Source organism: Staurois parvus, unplaced genomic scaffold (genome assembly GCF_062004578.1).
Source record: "Staurois parvus isolate SC_StPar_1 unplaced genomic scaffold, SC_StPar_1.0 ptg002231l, whole genome shotgun sequence".
NCBI classification, from domain to species: domain Eukaryota; kingdom Metazoa; phylum Chordata; class Amphibia; order Anura; family Ranidae; genus Staurois; species Staurois parvus.
In genome coordinates this window covers 1,803-17,500 of record NW_028320027.1, presented here as the reverse complement: position 1 = coordinate 17,500, position 15,698 = coordinate 1,803, and the positions used below count along the sequence as shown (strand labels likewise).

Below are 15,698 nucleotides of genomic sequence, written 5' to 3'. Positions count from 1 at the left end.
AACCTCCTCACGCTGGCAGAGCGCAAATGTGCGGCCTCCCGGGGTCTGGGCCTAGACGCTGAGCGGCCGCACATTTGCGTTCTATTAAAAAAAGAGATATGTGCCGAGAGCACGCGCCCTGCGCGCTCCCGGCGCACATGTCCGATACTCACGAAAAGGTCCCGATCTCCTCTTTCGATTGGGACCTTTCCTGCTCATGTGACCTGGTCACATGACCCTAAACCCCGCTCCGCCTCCCAGCCTCCTGAAACTCTTAAAGGGCCGGGAGGCGCCAGCGTGAAGGGGTTAAAATGGAACTCCAGAAAAAAAAAAAGATTTTTAGAAGCTAGACTGGTCTAGCTGTAAATCAAGCAAGGCGTGCAATTATTATTATTATTATACAGGATTTATGGCGCCAACAGTTTGCTCAGCGCTTTACAATATAACGGGAGACAATACAGCAACAATACAGTTCAATACAAGAGGGTTAGGAAGGCCCTGCTCTGCAATATCCAGGATCTTCCACACGGATCCGCAGTTACACCGAGTTCACCCCCAAGTGCAGGAGTATTTGTGTTTTAGTATTTTGCTGTCAATCACAGCCAGTGAGGAGAGGTGGGTGGCAGAGTCTGCGTTCTGTGTGTCAGTGGACACAGTGAGCCGGCTCGGGAGCGAGCATGCACGTGTGCCTCCATAGCAAGTGGCTTGCTATGGGGGCACTCAGCATTGGGGAGCGGCCAAAAGTGCCACTGGGGGACCTCAGAAAAGGAGGATCAAGGCTGCTCTGTGCAAAACTATGGCACAGAGCAACTATGACGTGTGTTATTTTTAAAAAATAAATATTGTGCCTTTTAGAATCACTTTAAATTCTCTAGTACTTTCTGAGGCCGATATAAGAAGGCTTGGTGTAGACAAGCACATCGTATAGCTTCAGTAAGGTCTGGATTGTAATCAGTAGGGAGTGTGGTCCAACCATTTAGTCGCAATAATCAGGTCATCTATCACGTATCTGGTGATGGAGGCCAATGGAGAGAAGGGGCTTCCCTTGCGGCTAAGTTCCGGACTCCCCGGAGAGTGAGACAGCGGGAGTCTGGCCCAAAGTTGCACAGGTCGCCTGTAGGAGTGCTGGTTGGTGGTCCACTCAGAAGCACAGCTGGTGCACGGAGATGAGGTCTGCAGACAGGAGGCGCCTGTGCGTGGTATGCAAGCCCTTCCGGGATTTAGATGTTTACTGGGTAGTCGGTTCAAGCCGAGGTCAGGTACCAGGTTGGAATCAGAGCAGACGTAGTCAGATGGGATAGCCGAGGTCATACACAGAGGAGAGAGAGAGAGAGTATCCGTAAGCCGGGCCGAGGGCAGATCAGGGGTAAGGCAGAGTAGACAGGTCCAGGAGCAAGCCGAGTCGGTAACAGGAAATCACAGGTCAGAATCACAGGAACCAGGAACAGGGCACGGGGAGCTAGAGGTCATCCAGCAACTTGAGGAAGTGATGAGCCTCCTTATAAAGTCCGTCTGGCACCAGACTGAGGCAGATGTGTACTTCTGCGGCCATGTAGAGTACTGGCAGAAATGCCAGATCTTCCAGAACTTCTGCCATGGACAGGACCCTGACAACAACATTCGCATGTGCAAAGTCTCCAGATAAATGCTGAACTCACATAAAGTGAAGATCATTGTTTTTGTAACACCATGTAACCTCCCCAGATCATGAACATGAAGCCGTACGATCTCCGCCGTAGGCTCTACATCATTATGCGAGGTGAAGAGGGTTTGGACTACGGTGGCATTGCCAGGTAAGGAGCTGCTATCTCTACTAATTTAGAACTGTCACTGAAGGGAACCCATAGCAGGAAGACATATTGGGACCTAGATAGGCTCTCCTGTTATATACTCCTGTATCTTCACTGCGGGGAAGGGTCAGCTGGACCTAAAATGATTCACAAAATTCATTATCAAGCTGATTTTATCTTGTAATTGACTTTTTTTTGTGTTCATTTAGCAAAGGTGCTGATTGCACAGTCTGCATACAGACAGCTACTAGTTGGAGTATCTGCAAATAAAAAATGAAAATTGCTCTGCAGAAAAAAATGTTAAAAGGCAAAGCTCTTTTGGCTGTACTTCTCCTGTGGATCACAGGGGTGCAGTTCGTTCTACATTTCTGCGACCCATTTTCAGCTGACAGTGGGATGAAACTCGCTGTCTGCTGATGTCCCTCAGCCGGTCCAGGCTGGGGAAAGATCACAACTTTAAAGTCAGGATCCACCCCAGAGTCTGGAGCGTACCCCGACATTAAAGTCGGGATCCATGCTAGAGTCTGGAGCGGATCCTGACTTTAAAGTTGTGATCCACCCCCAGAGTCTGGAGCGGATCCTGACTTTAAAGTTGTGATCCACCCCAGAGTCTGGAGCGGATCCTGACTTTAAAGTTGTGATCCACGTCAGAGTCTGGAGCAGATCCCAACTTTGAAATCGGGATCCACCCTAGAGTCTGGAGCGGATCCCAACTTTGAAATCAGGATCCACCCTAGAGTCTGGAGCGGATCCCAAGTTTGAAATCAGGATCCACCCTAGAGTCTGGAGCGGATCCAACTTTGAAATCGGGATCCACCCTAGAGTCTGGAGCGGATCCCAACTTTGAAATCGGGATCCACCCTAGAGTCTGGAGCGGATCCCAACTTTGAAATCAGGATCCACCCTAGAGTCTGGAGCGGATCCCAACTTTGAAATCAGGATCCACCCTAGAGTCTGGAGCGGATCCCAACTTTGAAATCGGGATCCACCCTAGAGTCTGGAGCGGCATCTGCCTCAGCCTCTCAACGATCCACTAAGAGCCTGAGCTAGCCGCTCCCTCCCCCTCCACAGCCCAGCGCTTCGGGGGGGGCAGAGCAGACAGCAGTGACTGACAATCCGCTCTCTGCTCACAGCGGCGGTGAGATCTCAGCGGTCATGTGATCATGGAGTTCTCACCCCCAGCCGGCAGGGGACAGATTCAGCGTCAGACCAATGCTGTATCCACCTAGAAAAATATAATTTGGGAAAAAAACCAAAACCCGCACTTCTCTTTTAATAAATTGTACATATCTGCTATCGTTTCCCTTTTATGGCTCTAACTGATTTTTTTGTTGTCCTGTTGTTAGTCTGTGTTTGCCGTTTGATCCTTTTTCCTATGGCTTTTTCTCTGGGTTTCAATATTTGGGTTCATTCGAGGCTCCTTTTTCCGTTTCGTTTCTCTGTCAATGGATTTTGCAGCTTTACAGCTCCTCATCTCCTGGATAGTGGTTCTGTTCCTCTGTGTTCACCTTACGTCTTGGTTCTGGGTTCTGATATCTGTTCACTGGCTTTTCCCTTGGTAACTTGCATCATGTGTGGTGTTGCATCTTCGGTGTCCCTTGGCTCTTGTGTGTGTCTCTCTCTCTCTCTCTGTGTCCTCCCAGTGGTTTTACCCTATGGTAGGTTACGTCAAGCTGTTCTACCACAGGGTAGAACCACGGACAGGATACGGGGAGCTCTCAGCATGGAGCCGTCCAACCTTCCACCTGTCAGCGGTTTGGGTAAATAACCCCTTTATAACCTCAGATAACCTGTGTGACATGTTCTGTATGTTGTTACCTACCTGTGAAACTCCAGCTTTGGAATAAATGGTAGATAGATTTTTTGCTAACTATTTGAATGTTGCCGATCTCCGCTCTGAAAACAGGACAGCATAGACTATGCAAATAAAATAAATAAGTGCGCTGTCTCTTTAAAAAATGTTCAGACCAGTGCCTAATCAATGATGTAACCAGTATTTGCGTACATAATGATTCTATGATATAAAAGGTTGCCAAATGAGCCCTGCAAAAGCGCAAATATGTGCAAACTAAGCAATAACAAAAAAAGTTGAAGGATAAGTTCACCTTTTGCGCAAAAGCAATAAATGCACATTTTGTTGCAGGTAAAAAAAAATGTGCTTTTATTATTTTGGGCTGCAGGAGCCTCTAAGGCATTGCACCAGAGATCAGCAGATCTCTGGTGCCATGCAGGTCTCCTGCAGACCTGCCAGTATATCTGCTTGCTCGTATGGGATGTATGAGATGTATGGGGCATACGGGGATGTATGGGTCGTACGCAGGGGTGGACCGACCATTTGGAAACTCGGGCACTGGCCGAGGGCCCGGGGTCAGTAGGGGGCCCCATGAGATGCCCCTGGTACCTTTTTCATAGGCTTTTTTGAGTTTGGGCAAGGACACAGGGGCGTACGGGATGTATGGCATGTATGAGATGTATCCCGTACATCTCAGCCCTGCACACATGTCTGGTACTCACGGAAAGGTCCCGATCTCCTCTTTCGATCGGGACCTTTCCCGATCATGTAACCGCTGTGACGGTGAATCACGGCGGTCACATGACCTTAAAACTCCGCCCCGCCTCCCGGATTCTGAAACCCTTAAAGGGCTGGGAGGTGCCGGCGCCAAGGGGTTAATTTGCAGGGATTTCCTCCCACTTCCTGTTTGGCTATATGACAGGAAGTGAAGGGAAATCTCCCCAATGGTACAAAGATGGCAAAAATAAATATTTTAACCATCCCTTACTCTATCCAAATTGGCAAAAAAAAAAAAAGTTTTGCCTATAGTTCTACTTTAATACAACATGGAAGTGATACTAAAAGCTATAGGCTGTTTTGTTTTTTTAAATACTACTGCTACCGATTTTGCACATTAAGGTCCCTTGCATCCTGTTCTGGAAGTCCCCCACCGGTGCTGTGAGTTTTTCCTTCCTCCGGATGCCACCTAAGCAAGTTGGGTGCTAAGGAAGGCGCTCCTAAGCTGAGATATGTGCATCCATAGACACACACAGCACTTGTAAGACATGCCCCCCCCCCCACTCCCATCTGTGAGACCAGGAAATGAGGGGAGCGGACCTGCAGCTGAGGCAGCACTGGAATGGTGACAGGAGCCAGGTAGGTGTTTAGTGATGGGGGTGGAAGGGACAGGTAGTGGGGCGTTTTTTGCCTTATTGCAGGCAATGCATTAAAGTAAAAAAAAAAAAACCTAAAAAAACTTTAGTACCGGCTTAAGTGTGTTTCTTGGGCCTGGATCTGACTAGCAGCCTCTTGCAGTCTTTGTCTGGAAGGGAGAGGCGGCACAAGGAACAAATCAGCTGCGATGCAGTGCAAGGAGCATGGTGATAGGAGGAGAGCGCAGACTGACGAGAGAGATCGGTTCATCAGTCTTCCGCTTCTCCTTTTATTGGCAGTCACAGATTGGGTGAGGGGCAAGACTTGTAAGTGCCACTGACCTGCAGCATTGAAAAATCATCAGTTCTTTTTCCCTGCCAGGGAGGGGCTATGCTGTGTGGCAGAGCTGTGTATTCTTAAAACTGGATGGGCAGAATCAGGGGCGGACTGACAGCTCATGGGGCCCCTGTGTCCTTGCCCACACTTAAACCACACCCAAAAAAGCCTATGAAAGGTACCAGGGACATCTCATGGGGCCCCCTACTGACCCCGGGCCCTCGGGCAGTGCCCGAGTTCCCCAATGGTCAGTCCGCCCCTGAGCAGAATTCTAAATCTCTTGGCAGGTAAATCACTCTCATATTCTGTGGATTTCGCTGTTCGCCTGGAACTCAGCTTTAATGTTAGGACCAGGGGCGGACTGACAACTCACGGGGCCCCCGGGCAATAGGGGATCATGGGGCCCCTGTGTCTTTGCCCACACTCAAAGCACACCCAAAAAAGCCTATAAAAAGGTACCAGGGGCATTTCATGGGGTCCCCTACTGACCCCGGGCCCTCGGGCAGTGCTCGGCTCGAATGGTCAGTCCGCCCCTGGTTAGGAGGTTAGGTTCACTGATAACTGTATCTATACAGGATGCTGAGAAATGATTTCTGTGTATAACCAGCAGCATGCAATGTGAGCCGAGTCTTGGAGCTCAATGGAAGAAATGAACTTGCTTGGCGATGAGCATTCTGAATAATTCTGACTATAAACAGCTCCATTGCCGAGAAAGAGAATCTGTCATTTTAATGTGAAATGTATAGAAAATAATGGATGATTGGAGGTCACAAGGGATTGCTATGATTATGTATTTTATAGTACAGAGCTGGAGTGACACTTTAGGGTCCATGCTTCGGATTACGAATTGAAGCCAATTTTTTGTACTATTGTCTAAATTGTGGTCTTTTTTTTTTCTCTCCTTGTCATTTCCAACTGTTAACCCTCCCCCCCACCCCCCCACCCCGTTCCTTCTCGTCATTTTTGTGTTTTGTTTTCTGACTTTCTTGTATCCGATGGACCCCTTTCAACCCTCCACAGGGAATGGTTCTTTTTACTGTCTCATGAGGTTCTGAATCCCATGTACTGCCTCTTCGAATATGCGGGGAAGAACAACTACTGCCTGCAGATAAACCCGGCCTCGTCCATCAACCCGGACCACCTGACCTACTTCCGCTTCATTGGCCGCTTCATCGCTATGGTAAGCAGGAGACTTTGCATTGGGTGGGTGAAGTATTATTCCTGAAAGTGCACTTACTCTGTGCGTCTATACTGTATAGGCTCTCTACCACGGCAAGTTCATAGACACCGGATTTACCCTTCCATTCTACAAGAGGATGCTGAACAAGAAACCAACGCTGCAAGACTTGGAGTCCATCGACCCGGAATTCTACAATTCTGTTATGTGGATCAAGTGAGTGTAGCTAAGCAGCAGTGGTCTCTGTTTTTGTTTGTGTTCTTGATAGGTTTGTATGCTTTTATATCTGCCTTATTGATGTGTCTAAGTGTGAAATTCACACCGCAACACCCTAAAGGCTAAAGGTTTTCTATCTTAATGCATTCTCCGCATCAGGGAAAAAAAACCTTTCATGTTATGCCTACCTCTCCGCTCCTCCCTAAATACTTACCTGAGCCCCATCGCAATCCAGCCCTGTTCTCCCCCCCCTCCCTCTTCCCCCGCGCCCCCACGTCAAACCCCTCGTCCCCCCCCCTCTTCCCCCCCCCTCTTCCCCTCTCTTCCCCCCCTCTTCCCCCCTCTCCCCCCCCTCTCTCCCCCCCCTCTCCCCCCTCTCTTCCCCCCCTCTCTCCCCTCTCTTCCCCCCTCTCTTCCCCCCCTCTCTCCCCTCTCTTCCCCCCTCTCTCCCCTCTCTTCTCCCCCTCCCCCCCTCCCCCTCCCCCCCCTCTCCCCCCTCCCCCCCCCCTCTCCCCCCCTCTCTCCCCCCATCCTCCCTCCCCCTCTCTCCCCCCATCCTCCCTCCCCCTCTCTCCCTCCCTCCCCCTCTCTCCTCTCTCCCCTCTCCCTCCCCTCCCTCCCCTCTCCCTCCTCTCTCCCCTCTCCCTCCCCTCTCTCCCCTCTCCCTCCCCTCCCTCCCCTCTCCCTTCCCTCTCCCTCCCCCCTCCCTCCCCCTCTCTCCCTTCTCCCTCCCCCTCTCTCCCCTCTCCTCCCCCTCTCTCCCCTCTCCTCCCCCTCTCTCCCCTCTCCTCCCCCTCTACCCTCTCCTCCCCCTCTCTCCCCTCTCCCCCCCTTTCTCTCTCTATCCCTCTCCCCCCTTTCTCTCTCTATCCCTCTCCCCCCTTTCTCTCTCTATCCCCTCTCCCCCCTTTCTCTCTCTATCCCCCTCCCCCCTTTCTCTCTCTATCCCCCCCCTTTCTCTCTCTATCCCCCCCTTTCTCTCTCTATCCCCCCCTTTCTCTCTCTATCCTTCTCCCCACCTTTCTCTCTCCCTCTCCCCCTCTCTCCCTCTCCCCCTCTCTCCCTCTCCCCCTCCCCCTCTCTCCCTCTCCCCCTTTCTCTCTCCCCCCTCTCTCCCCCCCTCTCCCCCCCTCTCTCTCCCCCCTCTCTCTCCCCCCTCCCCCCCTCTCTCCCTCACTCTCTCTCCCTCTCCTCCCCCACTCTCTCTCTCCCTCTCCCCCCTCTCTCTCCATATCCTATCCTTTAATCAGCAATTTTTGGCAGGAACAAAACCAAAAAACTTTAGACTATGATTAAAATTAAATCGAAATTTTACATCAAAATTAATAGCGTGGGATAGAAAAAGATTCCAATCCAAAACATTAGTTATCACCAGAATAGGGACAGAGTAGTTACATTTGTTTTGGTGACGGCTGCCTAGGAGATTTTCCTTTATTTTAGAGAGAATTCTTCTCAATTCCTATTCTGTCTCCAGGAAAGGAATTGAAGGAAAATCTCACCAATGGGACACAAACAACAAAACTTACAGGAGTGTTAACCATTCCCTGTTCTATCCAGAATTAAAAAGCAAAAAGTTTGGGCTTCACATATTGTTTAAAACCCAACGTTTGATTCTTGTAAGTTTTGATGTCTAAACAAATGCTACTTGTCTTCATTTGTAATACATTGACAAATCACTTAAAGCCAAACTAGGCGCTAAACGTATTTCCTCTCCAGCAGTGCAGGTCCCTTACCAGCTTCTCCCCAGGTGCCAGTTTTTGGGCATCTCCTATAGAACGACTGGATTAGTGCTACTACCCCAACGTCCCATGGCAATCAACAGGATGAGATATAGACACTTGTGCCCGGATTCACACATCTAAGGGTCAATGTCAAAGTAAAAATCTGGCACCAAGACATCTCAAAAATAAAAAGTTTAGAGCTTTATTTTATCCATCGAATAAAAAAAAAGAATCAATACCTGTAAATATTATGTATTTATTTACATATAATATACAATATAATATATACACTCACCGGCCACTTTATTAGGTCCACCTTGCTAGTGCCAAGAAAATCTCCCTCACACCATGACACCACCAGCCTGAGCCGTTGTTAGGCTACGTTCACACTAGCCTTGTGTGCAGGCGGCAGAGAGGCGTTTGGGAAGCGTTTTTACCGCTTCCCAAACGCCTCTGCCAATTCTACACATTACAGCACATGGTGCTGTTCTAACGGGAGCGTTTGCGTCGCGTCGCGGCAAAACGGACGCCTCTGGACGAGTCAGGAGGCTTTGAAGCCTCCTATTCTCGTCTATGGTGCCGCTCCGCAAACGCCCGGCCGGCGTTTGCGGTGCGGTTGCGGGGCGTTTGCAGAGCGGTAACACCACTCAAACTACATTATAGGCGTTTGTGGGGCGTTATTAACGCTCGGCAAATGCCTAGCAACCGCCGCTAAACCGCACATGCGGCGTTTGCGGAGCGTTTGCCGAGCGTTAAAAAAACGCTCCGCAAACGCCGGACCAACGCTTGCCAAACGCTATAGGGGCGTTTGGCAAGCGTTGGCAAAACAGCCTAGTGTGAACGAGCCCTTACAAGGCAGGATGGATCTACCACACCATGACACCACAACCACCAGCCTGAACCATTGATACAAGGCAGGATGGATCCACCACACCATGACACCACCACCACCACCAGCCTGAACCATTGATACAAGGCAGGATGGATCCACCACACCATGACACCACCACCAGCCTGAACCATTGATACAAGGCAGGATGGATCCACCACACCATGACACCACCACCAGCCTGAACCATTGATACGAGGCAGGATGGATCCACCACACCATGACACCACCACCACCAGCCTGAACCGTTGATACAAGGCAGGATGGATCCACCACACCATGACACCACCACCAGCCTGAGCCGTTGATACAAGGCAGGATGGATCTACCACACCATGACACCACCACCACCAGCCTGAACTGTTGATACAAGGCAGGATGGATCCACCACACCATGACACCGCCACCACCAACCTGAACTGTTGATACAAGGCAGGATGGATCCACCACACCATGACACCACCACCAGCCTGAGCCGTTGATACAAGGCAGGATGGATCCACCACACCATGACACCACCACCACCAGCCTGAACCGTAGATACAAGGCAGGATGGATCCACCACACCATGACACCCCCACCATCAGCCTGAATCGTAGAAACAAGGCAGGATGGATCCACCACACCATGACACCACCACCAGCCTGAACCATTGATACCAGGCAGAATGGATCCATGCTTTCATGTTGTTTACGCCAAATTCTCACCCTACCATCTGAATATAGCAGCTGAAATCCAGACTCATCAGACCAGGCAACATTTTTCCATTTGCATTTGTTGGATGCCTGAAAGGACTACAGCCCGCAATAAGGGTTTAATAACCGCATTAAAATCACGCCAGAACATATCAATATTTTAGGACATGCAGGAAAAGCTTTCTTAGCACATTGGCAATTGTTTTGTTCTCTATGCACAAAAGGGAACAAACCGCCAACAACATTTTGCCAGCCGAATCCAAAAGATTGCATCAGGTCCCGGCATTTGTGAGCCAAAATAACTGCCGTGTGTGGAGAGATTTGTCTGTGTTGTCCTTGTTTGTGGCATTTCATGGTGTTATTGCCTCTGTCTCCTGCAGGGAAAATAATCTGGAGGAGTGTGACCTGGAGCTGTACTTTGTGCAGGACATGGAGATCTTAGGAGAAGTGACGTCCCATAAACTGAAAGAGGGCGGGGAAAACATCCGTGTCACAGAGGAGAACAAAGAAGAATTTATCACGTACGTAGCTTGGAATAACTATTTCCTTACATTTTACCCCGCATTCACTATATCCGCTCTCCCTGCACCTGGCATTCACTATATCCGCTCTCCCCGGTCCCTGCATTTACTATATCTGCTCTCCCTGCACCCGGCATTCACTATATCCGCTCTCCCCGGACTCGGCATTCACTATATCCGCTCTCCCCGGTCCCCGCATTCACTATATCCGCTCTCCCCGGACCCCGCATTCACTATATCCGCTCTCCCCGGACCCCGCATTCACTATATCCGCTCTCCCCGGACCCCGCATTCACTATATCCGCTCTCCCCGGACCCCGCATTCACTATATCCGCTCTCCCCGGACCCCGCATTCACTATATCCGCTCTCCCCGGACCCCGCATTCACTATATCTGCTCTCCCCGGACCCCGCATTCACTATATCCGCTCTCCCCGGACCCCGCATTAACTATATCCGGTCTCCCCGGACCCCTCATTCACTATATCCTCTCTCCCCGGACCCCGCATTCACTATATCCTCTCTCCCCGGACCCCGCATTCACTATATCCTCTCTCCCCGGACCCCGCATTCACTATATCCTCTCTCCCCGGACCCCGCATTCACTATATCTGCTCTCCCCGGACCCCGCATTCACTATATCCGCTCTCCCCGGACCCCGCATTCACTATAACCGCTCTCCCCGGACCCCGCATTCAGTATATCCGCTCTCCCCGGACCCCGCATTCAGTATATCTGCTCTCCCCGGACCCCGCATTCAGTATATCTGCTCTCCCCGGACCCCGCATTCACTATATCTGCTCTCCCCGGACCCCGCATTCACTATATCTGCTCTCCCCGGACCCCGCATTCACTATATCTGCTCTCCCCGGACCCCGCATTCACTATATCCGCTCTCCCCGGACCCCGCATTCAGTATATCTGCTCTCCCCGGACCCCGCATTCAGTATATCTGCTCTCCCCGGACCCCGCATTTAGTATATCTGCTCTCCCCGGACCCCGCATTCACTATATCTGCTCTCCCCGGACCCCGCATTCACTATATCTGCTCTCCCCGGACCCCGCATTCACTATATCTGCTCTCCCCGGACCCCGCATTCACTATATCTGCTCTCCCCGGACCCCGCATTCAGTATATCTGCTCTCCCCGGACCCCGCATTCAGTATATCTGCTCTCCCCGGACCCCGCATTCAGTATATCTGCTCTCCCCGGACCCCGCATTCACTATATCTGCTCTCCCTGGACCCCGCATTCAGTATATCTGCTCTCCCCGGACCCCGCATTCGCTATATCTGCTCTCCCCGGACCCCGCATTCGCTATATCTGCTCTCCCCGGACCCCGCATTCGCTATATCTGCTCTCCCCGGACCCCGCATTCGCTATATCTGCTCTCCCCGGACCCCGCATTCGCTATATCTGCTCTCCCCGGACCCCGCATTCGCTATACCTGGTCTCCCCGGACCCTGCATTCGCTATACCTGGTCTCCCCGGACCCTGCATTCACTATATCTGGTCTCCCCGGACCCCGCATTCACTATATCTGGTCTCCCCGGACCCCGCATTCACTATATCTGGTCTTTCTGGACCCTGCATTCACTATACCTGGTCTCCCCGGACCCCGCATTCACTATACCTGGTCTCCCCGGACCCCGCATTCACTATACCTGGTCTCCCCGGACCCTGCATTCACTATATCTGTAATTTACAAGTGTTGTCATGAGCAGAGATGTAACTTTCAGCTTTCTATCACAGACTCCTTACAGACTGGAGATTCACACGTGGGGTGGAGGAGCAGACTAACGCGTTTCTGGATGGCTTCAATGAAGTCGTCCCCCTGGAGTGGCTGCGGTACTTTGATGAGAAGGAACTGGAGGTAGGTTTCGCTGGATGACAGTTGTCTGCTTTAGTTGATGGTGTACACACTGAAACCTGCGCTGAGAGGAAAACTGCTGCAGCCATTGCTGACCTCTCTCTGAAAATGCTGCATTGTCTTTGGATTTAGTACTTTCTAATTTGAAGAAACTATGAACATCAGGAAAGTCAGAGTGAAGTGTGTTCCAGGTTTGTTCCCCAGAAAGCGTTGAAGCCGTAGGATTAGTATGCCAAGCAACCAACATTTTCAGGAAAGGCAGGCAATGGTAGCTTCCATATTTGTGGCAGTACAATTCTCCTTAAAGCGGAGCTCCACCCAAAAGGGGAAGTTCCACTTTAAGTCTTTGTCCACCGCTCCCCATTAAGGATTGGCACCTTTGGGGAGCGGGTTCCCAAATTTGACAGGTGCCCGCTCCCACTTCCGCTGCGATTGGAAGTTGTCCTCCCTCCCCGTACTCTTCTGGGACACGACAGGTCCCAGAAGACTACGGGGCCATTCGCAAAGCGCAGCGCTTCTCGCGGCATGCGCAGTGGGCACCCGGCTGTGAAGCTGCAAGCTGTCACAGCCGGGTGCCCACACTGAAGATGCCGGCGCCAGAGAGAGAAGACGGCTAGTGAAACCAGCGGTGGTGAGGACACCGCCGGACCGAGTGACAGGTAAGTGGCTGTATTTTAAAAGTCAGCAGCTTCAGTTTTTGTAGCTGCTGACTTTTTTTTTTTGTTTGAGGTGGAACTCCGCTTTAATTAGTTTGCAATTGCTAGTATGAGGAGCATTACATTAAGCAAGTGTTTACAAGGTATTGTGTGTATCAGGAGATAAGAGGGGGGACACTGGAAGAAGGGGAGGATCAGAGAAGACAGGATCAAACAGCCTTTTTACAGAATGCAGAGGATTAACCCCTTAGGTCCCACAGTGAGTATAACAAGCACGCTTTACTAGATATACAGACTGATTTTACTGCTGTGGGTTTAGTAACATTTTAAGGTAAAAAAAAACATTTTCTATTTGTCCACGCTCCCTCTTTCCTGTGTGAAGGGGAAGAGAAAGGAGAAAAGATCATCACTGTGCGTGGCTCCACTCTCTCTTTGCACACAGGGACTTGATCAGCAGCAGGAGCCATTGGCTCTTGCTGCTGTCAATCAAATATATTGAAGAGGAAGTCGGTGGGCGTGGCTAAGTCCCACTGTACGCGGCTCCATAGACACACAAGTCTGGAGTATGTGCGCACAGCGTGTGTCCCCAAAGCAAACAGCTTGCTATGGGGGACACACGAAGAAGAGGAGAAGCCGAGATAGCTGGCGGGGGACCTGAGAAGAGGATGGTCGGGGCCACTCTGTGCAGAGCAGGTGACTATACCATGTTTGTTATTTTCATTGAAAAAAAAATGTCAGCCTTTAGTAAACAAATACAATTGGTAATACTCGTGAGCCCCTTGTGCAAAAAATCAATAAATCGTCAAAATCTTAATATATCCAATTATGGTGCATCAACACTTTACACAATACTCATTATCTGTGCAAAACCATTCATAAGACATAATATATCCTTTATTAACACTTTAATGCCGCAGAGAAAACTTTCATGATTGGTGGAGAGGCTGGTGACATGACTTTGATAGGTCATGTGACCTGGATCTCTTTCCAAAAGCTTGTTCAACCCCTTGCCCTCCAGAGTATTCCCCCCCGCCCCCCTTTCTTTCCTGACCAGGCCATTTTTTACGATACGGCGCTGCGTTACTCTAACTGACAATTGCACGGTCATGCAACGCTGCACCCAAAGTAAATTTACATCCTTTTTTCCCCACAAATAGAGCTTTCTTTTGGTGGTATTTGATCGCTTGTGCTTTTTTAATTTTTTGTACTACAAACAAAAAAAAAAAAAAAAGAATTTTCAAAAACAATATTTTTTACTTTTAGCTATAAAAATAAATAAAATTTAAAAATAAAATTTCGTCATAAATTTAGGCCAAAATGTATTCTGCTACATTTCTTTGCTAAAAAAAAAAAAATCCCAATATGTATAAATTAATTGGCTCACGTGAAAGTTATAGCGTCTACAAATGGCGGTATAGATACTGGGATTTTTTTTTTTTTTTTTCAATACTAGTAAAGGCAGCGATCAGCAACTTATAGCAGGACTGCGGCGGGCATTCTGACACTAACTGACACTGACATCTCCAGAGACACTAAAACAGTGATCAGTGCTAATAAAAGAATTTAAGCTCTTACGAGCCGGGCCCTCTGATTCCTCTTGTACCAAATTGTATTGTAACTGTAATGTCTGCCTTCAGTTTGTACAGCGCTGTGCAAACTGTTGGCGCTATATAAATCCTGTATAATAATAATTAATAATAAAAAGCACTGATGCTGTACTAATGTACTGGGCAGGAAGGGGTTAACATCTGGGGCGATCAAAGGGTTAACTGTGTGTTGTTTTACTGTGTGTGTGTTTTACTATGTAAGCATGCTGCTTTGTATGGCTCTGCTATGCAGAGCCATATAAAGCAGCATACTGGAGCTGACAGGGGAGAGATCTGTGTTGTTTACATACAGACCTCTCCCCTGTCAGTGTTCCTCGGCGATTGGCTGGGGCCCGGTCATCGACAGCTGTAGCCACCAATGGCGGCGCGGGTAGGGCAGCGCTCGCCCCCTAACCGGAAATGCGAAATCACGCGTGTGTATATATTTGTGATTTTGCGCAGCCCTGCCACCCTGTAGCAGTAGTTCTGCTGTAGGGTGGCCGGGAGGTGGTTAACATTGACACCCGCAGTGGTACGTATGAATAGAGTGCGGTGCAGGAAACAAACAGGAATCGCTGCGAATCTCACACCGCATCAGTGTGAACCGGGACTCAGTGTTCCTGCTAAGTTCTGTGTTTACAAAGAAAGGTTACTGATCTGTAAAACGTATTTATTGTCTTTCAGCTCATGCTATGTGGTATGCAGGAGATCGACATGAATGACTGGCAAAAGAATACAATCTATCGGCACTACACAAAAAACAGCAAGCAGGTCCAGTGGTTTCTGGCAGGTGGGTGTGGTTCTGGCAGGTGGGTGTGGTTCTGGCAGGTACTTCTATCTGGCTAGAATTCTATTCTGGATCACTGGAGCTTGGGCAAGCCCATCTGTGCCGGAAATTGAATCCAATACCCAATGCTTCAGCAGCACTGCCCACTTAGCACCAGATGTTTCCAGCAAGGGGGGGCTGTTAGGCTCCATTCACACTAGGGCATTTTTTCAGCTTGACGCCTGATACTCAGAAACACTCAACAAGCAAAATCCAATTCATTTCTATGGCCCTTGTTCACATATGAGCGTTTGGTCGCCTATAGCAAAACGCCTGTCACTCAGAAGAGT

The 15,698-nt window shown here is 49.7% G+C and overlaps 1 protein-coding gene across 1 annotated transcript in view; it reads left to right on the top strand.

The window, feature by feature from the left end:
- LOC149431504 (NEDD4-like E3 ubiquitin-protein ligase WWP2) overlaps positions 1-15,372 on the top strand; it is a gene marked incomplete at its 3' end in the record, with an annotated part of 24,915 nt that extends 9,543 nt beyond the window's left edge. Inside the window, exons 5-10 of the mRNA XM_089665532.1 lie at positions 1,684-1,772; positions 6,271-6,430; positions 6,510-6,643; positions 10,329-10,469; positions 12,223-12,343; positions 15,267-15,372. Of these exons, the coding sequence (XP_089521658.1) occupies positions 1,684-1,772; positions 6,271-6,430; positions 6,510-6,643; positions 10,329-10,469; positions 12,223-12,343; positions 15,267-15,372 (751 nt within the window). The remainder of the gene's footprint in view (positions 1-1,683; positions 1,773-6,270; positions 6,431-6,509; positions 6,644-10,328; positions 10,470-12,222; positions 12,344-15,266) is intronic.
- Between the last annotated feature and the right edge of the window lie 326 nt (positions 15,373-15,698).